Source organism: Neolamprologus brichardi, chromosome 20 (assembly GCF_056152115.1).
Source record: "Neolamprologus brichardi isolate AB-2024 chromosome 20, ASM5615211v1, whole genome shotgun sequence".
In the NCBI taxonomy this organism is placed as follows: domain Eukaryota; kingdom Metazoa; phylum Chordata; class Actinopteri; order Cichliformes; family Cichlidae; genus Neolamprologus; species Neolamprologus brichardi.
Genome location: NC_142123.1, coordinates 14726610 through 14732609, shown reverse-complemented (window position 1 = coordinate 14732609; position 6000 = coordinate 14726610). Strand labels below are relative to the sequence as shown.

General features: G+C 40.2%; 1 protein-coding gene across 1 annotated transcript in view; it reads left to right on the top strand.

Moving 5' to 3' along the window:
- The first annotated feature begins 292 nt into the window (after positions 1-292).
- Positions 293-6000, top strand: part of lamb2l (laminin, beta 2-like) — a 53790-nt gene continuing 48082 nt past the window's right edge. The window contains exon 1 of the mRNA XM_087833399.1: positions 293-527. Coding sequence (XP_087689525.1) covers positions 442-527 — 86 coding nt within the window. The 5' untranslated portion in view covers positions 293-441. The remainder of the gene's footprint in view (positions 528-6000) is intronic.

Genomic DNA, 6000 nt, shown 5'->3' with positions numbered 1-6000 from the left:
CCACTTCCCTCCAAAAAATACTGGAGTTTAAATCTGAAATCCACGTGGAATCCATAAGTAAATAAACAGTAAACATTTTCACTCCAACTTTTTTTTGTTGCTTGCTTTCTCTTGAGCAAGTTTGACCTCTCACTGCAGGAAGTTCAACACTGTTCAACACTGAGAGTTAAAGTATAGAACTTTGCCAGTGGCCTTGGTCTCTGCGGGCGTGGTCGGGCTCTGTGAACGAGCTCTACCTGCTCCTTCTTACCTGGGACTGCCTGACACCTCCCCCTGGCGGGGCTGAGCGCGCCACCGTACCTCGTCAGGACCGAGGACCGAACTCACACAGGCAGTGCATCGAGCCGCTACGGGACGAGCTCTGTTAGAGAGAGAGAGAGAGTGCGTGTGTCTGTGTGAGTCTGAGGGAAAGAAAGTGAAAGAAATTTAGTTTAGCTCTGTATGTTTGTGTGTGTGTGTGTGTGTGTGTCTGTGTGTGTGTGTGTGTGTGAAGGAGCGAACAGAGCCAGCAGAAAGCTTCGGGGCAGGTGAGCTGTGTTAATTTTTGTCTTTCAAACCTTTTCTGTAAGGAAACTCCTCAGTGAAATCCAATAACTCACAACCACCAATGTCATACTGTTACAGTGAGCTTATGCTCCTTGTCTTATTACTGTAGCCCAGGTGCTGCAGTAGTAAAACCCATGTAGGGGCTAAAATGTGACATTGAAGACTGCTTTTATGCTAAGGCGAATTAATCTTTGTTAGCGCTTAGCTTGCGTTAATGATTACGTAGTAAGAATAAAATCAAAGGAATTAAAAGAAACTATAAATGAACGAACTTTTCTGCACCTTGTAGATACATGTAGCCAGAAATTGCTACAACTGCTACTGTAAGTATAACCCTTAAAAATGATCCAACTGCGTTTTGTGTTTCATGTTTGAGGCTGGATTTTTATATGGGTTTTTATTGGTGACGCTAAAGCAAGTGCAGCAAAATCCCTGTTAACATTCACTTAGGTAATATGATAATATGTATCTAGACACTGGAGGTTATATGACATTTTTCCGTAGGAAAAAAAAGTTTCTCTCTGCTCTATTATATCTGATTTAAACGTGTATAGAAGAGTGTGCATCCAAAGTTTGATTCACTTATAACTGGTACTTCTATAGTGTCTTTCTACGCAGTGCTTAAAGTACTTTCAAGTGTCATTTCATTCAATCTCTCTCTCTCTCTCTCTCTCTCTCTCTCTCTCACACACACACACACACACACACACACACACACGGCAAGGTATTAGTTGTCATGTCAGGTGACCTTAGGAGGCCACAAGCTAGTGCTGTTCTAGTGCTGCTTCCAAGCCCAGATAAATGTTTGCTCCATGAAGGACATCCTGTGTAAAATCGGTGCCAAGTCCTAGATATGGATATGGCAGCATACCTGGGAAAAACGTGAACAAGCACACCTTGACTAGTCATAGCACAGAAAAAAAAGTGTTCTTATCATTTTTTTAATCATTAAATTGGAAAGCATATTTTGAGAATATTTGATCGCCATAGGGGAATGTATATATTTCTATTATGACTTTGATGAATACGAGCTTGTGTGTGCTGTAAAGTGATGGATGTGTGAACATGCTTTCTTACTGACACCACAAGTTTGCTTATGGCTGGGAGGCAGATTTCTGACACTCTTGCACACATTCCTGCCAGATTAACCAGCAGCTAAGATTAATGCAGAGCAGAGCTCATATTCAGCATCTAAAATAATGTGGTCAAACATTTGTTACAGCTACAGAGGTCATATAAAGAAGAAAAGATGGTGTTTGACAGTTACATTTCAGGAGCTTGAAGTATATTTGTTGGTACTGGCCCTTCATAATAGTGCTTAAGGAAGTGAAAAATAATTAAAAAAGAAAACTGTGCCATGGCACAGTTTCTTAAAGTGAGTGATTCCATTGTTTACAGTAGTCTCATAGTAATATTGTATCATAAAGAAGCAAAGAGATTAAATGAGCTCTGGTTTGTTGTTATTTTAATCTCCCGTTTTTCCTTGTCTGTCCCTCCTCTGTCTCATCTGTTAGTACCTGTTTCTGTTACCATGTTTATTGTTAATCTTCTTGTCTCTGTATTTTGATGGGTTTGTTATTTATTGTAAGGCCGTACAGAATAATTATAGAAAGACTTATTTTTTATCTGTTCATATCAAGAAAAAAATAATTTAAATAACTGCCTTAGACATATTGTTCCTTGTAATTCAAAAAATGCTTTTTAGCATTAATTTCTTTTCATCAGCTTATCCTGGTATTGGGTGTATTTGGAGGCACAGTGTCCCATGGCTCTTATAGGCTTAGGGTAGTTTTAATCAGGTCAGTACCTGTCACCCTACTGCTATTTACAACTCTAACTACAGGGAGTGCAGAATTATTAGGCAAGTTGTATTTTTGAGGAATAATTTTATTATTGAACAACAACCATGTTCTCAATGAACCCAAAAAACTCATTAATATCAAAGCTGAATGTTTTTGGAAGTAGTTTTTAGTTTGTTTTTAGTTTTAGCTATTTTAGGGGGATATCTGTGTGTGCAGGTGACTATTACTGTGCATAAATATTAGGCAACTTAACAAAAAACAAATATTGGGGTGGCTGTAGCTCAGGAGGTAGAGCAGGTCACCTACTGATCGGAAGGTTGGAGGTTTGATCCCAGGCTCCTCCAGTCGGCATGCCAAGTATCCTTGGGCAAGATACTAACCCCAAGTTGCTCTCCGATGCGTCCATCGGAGTATGAATGTGTGTGAATGTAGTTAGAAAAAGCACTAAGTATAGATAAAGTGCTTGTGAGAATGGGTGTGACTGGGTGAATGTGGCATGTTGTATAGAGCGCTTTGAGTACTCCGGGAGAGTAGAAAAGCGCTATATAAGAATCAGTCCATTTACCATTTATATACCCATTTCAATTATTTATTTTTACCAGTGAAACCAATATAACATCTCCACATTCACAAATATACATTTCTGACATTCAAAAACAAAACAAAAACAAATCAGCGACCAATATAGCCACCTTTCTTTGCAAGGACCCTCAAAAGCCTGCCATCCATGGATTCTGTCAGTGTTGTGATCTGTTCACCATCAACATTGCGTGCAGCAGCAACCACAGCCTCCCAGACACTGTTCAGAGAGGTGTACTGTTTTCCCTCCTTGTAAATCTCACATTTGATGATGGACCACAGGTTCTCAATGGGGTTCAGATCAGGTGAACAAGGAGGCCATGTCATTAGTTTTTCTTCTTTTATACCCTTTCTTGCCAGCCACGCTGTGGAGTACTTGGACGCGTGTGATGGAGCATTGTCCTGCATGAAAATCATGTGTTTCTTGAAGGATGCAGACTTCTTCCTGTACCACTGCTTGAAGAAGATGTCTTCCAGAAACTGGCAGTAGGACTGGGAGTTGAGCTTGACTCCATCCTCAACCCGAAAAGGCCCCACAAGCTCATCTTTGATGATACCAGCCCAAAGCAGTACTCCACCTCCACCTTGCTGGCGTCTGAGTCGGACTGGAGCTCTCTGCCCTTTACCAATCCAGCCACGGGCCCATCCATCTGGCCCATCAAGACTCACTCTCATTTCATCAGTCCATAAAACCTTAGAAAAATCAGTCTTGAGATATTTCTTGGCCCAGTCTTGACGTTTCAGCTTGTGTGTCTTGTTCAGTGGTGGCCGTCTTTCAGCCTTTCTTACCTTGGCCATGTCTCTGAGTATTGCACACCTTGTGCTTTTGGGCACTCCAGTGATGTTGCAGCTCTGAAATATGGCCAAACTAGTGGCAAGTGGCATCTTGGCAGCTGCACGCTTGACTTTTCTCAGTTCATGGGCAGTTATTTTGCGCCTTGGTTTTTCCACACGCTTCTTGCGACCCTGTTGACTATTTTGAATGAAACGCTTGATTGTTCGATGATCACGCTTCAGAAGCTTTGCAATTTTGAGACTGCTGCATCCCTCTGCAAGATATCTCACTATTTTTGACTTTTCTGAGCCTGTCAAGTCCTTCTTTTGACCCATTTTGCCAAAGGAAAGGAAGTTGCCTAATAATTATGCACACCTGATATAGGGTGTTGATGTCATTAGACCACACCCCTTCTCATTACAGAGATGCACATCACCTAATATGCTTAATTGGTAGTAGGCTTTTGAGCCTATACAGCTTGGAGTAAGACAACATGCATGAAGAGGATGATGTGGACAAAATACTCATTTGCCTAATAATTCTGCACTCCCTGTAAGGGTTAACAGGATCCATGAGCTACTCGGAGCTATAGTGGTAAACCAAGACATGTAAGAGAAACATATATTTGCTATCTGCTTTGGCTGATGGTGTACTAGTTAAAAATAGTATATGAAGTTTGTATTTTTAAGGTATTTTGTAGACCAACACTTTGGCATACACTCACTGGTTGTTGACCTGGTTGATTCCAGGATGATTGCAGCCTCCAGCTGTGCAGTCATCATTGGTTTTGGCTGCCTCTGATGGACACATCAACCCAGCATGTCTAAAGTAGTGTTCAGTAGGAGATATATTTAGACTAAATATTGGCAAAGACACTGGATATGCTTCTTCCAGAAAGGCTGATGCTACTTTGGGAGTGTGGTAATGAAACATTTGCAGGTAGGGGTGTTGCCACAGAAAAGGCACAAGTGCAGACTGAAGAAACTCATCTCAGTACTTCTGTCTAGTTTTATTGCCACCAAGAATCATCAGATCAGAGGTGTTACTGTTCTGGACATGTGAGGTTGCAGGAATAGCTGGGATACCCATGCCAGAATCCAGCATGGCAAAAACCCAGCCTCAGTCAGCCTCACTTAGTTGTTACATTGTAGCACTGGTGACAATGTGGTGTCTATGCTGTTTCTTATATACTAAGAACCACTGGCTTGAGAATGAAGTAAAAAACACAGTTTTGAGTGTGTATTCAGAACGGGGGGGGGGGGAGCATTTTGGCTAGTATAGTATTTTGGAAAGAAAACAGATTCGATGGATTATGCTATTTAGGAGTACTTGTGTTTTTCTGAACTTGTTCGTTCTCAGATTTTTGAGTTATATATATATATATATAACTCAAAAATCTGAGAACAAGCAAGTTCTGTGATTGAAATCACAGTAATATTCCAACTACTGTCAGTGTGCTCTTTAATTACATTATTGATGGAAATTTGCAACCTCTAACGGGGTTCATAATCATGGCTGTTGTGCAGCTGAACTTGTTATTTGCAGTCTAATGAAAAGAATCGACTGCAAATTATTGTGATCATTCTTACAAGTGTGTGTGTGTGTGTGTGTGTGTGTGTGTGTGTGTGTGTGTGTGTGTGTGTGTGTGTGTGTGTGTGTGTGTGTAAAAAGTATCAAAAGGTATTTGATGTTTGTCTTGTTGTCTTTGCATATAGCCCAAGCAATATGTATTTGGACAGTTCATATTATAGTATTAGACAAGTGCAAGCTTTCAAGTAACATCTTTAAAGGGAAGGTTTGTATTTTACAAAAAAACCCCAAAACAATATAATAGCTATCAACACATGACAACTACATTATTCTTATATGGCTCAGTTTCAGTATATATTCATTTTCATTTATTCATTTTGGTAATAATCCATCAATCCATTCTCCTCTGCTTATCCTTATCCCAGCTACCAGGGCAAGAGGTGGGGTACACCCTGGACAGGTTGCTAGCCTGATGGATAGCTAACACAGAGAGACAAACAACCATTCACATTCACAGTCACACCTATGTGCAAATTAGATTCACCAATTAACCTAACCCCATTAACTTGGCAATAATTTAGTTATAATTAACATTAGGTAATAATTAACAGAAAATAATGGAAATTATTAAATGTTTGCTAACCCCGTGAGAAAACTGAATACATACCTATTAACAAATATCTTAATAGGTGAATAGTTGGGTGCAGCTCTCGTGTGCGGGCAAATGAGGAACCAGATGCAGACTCAAAGGAGATAGATATCAAATAA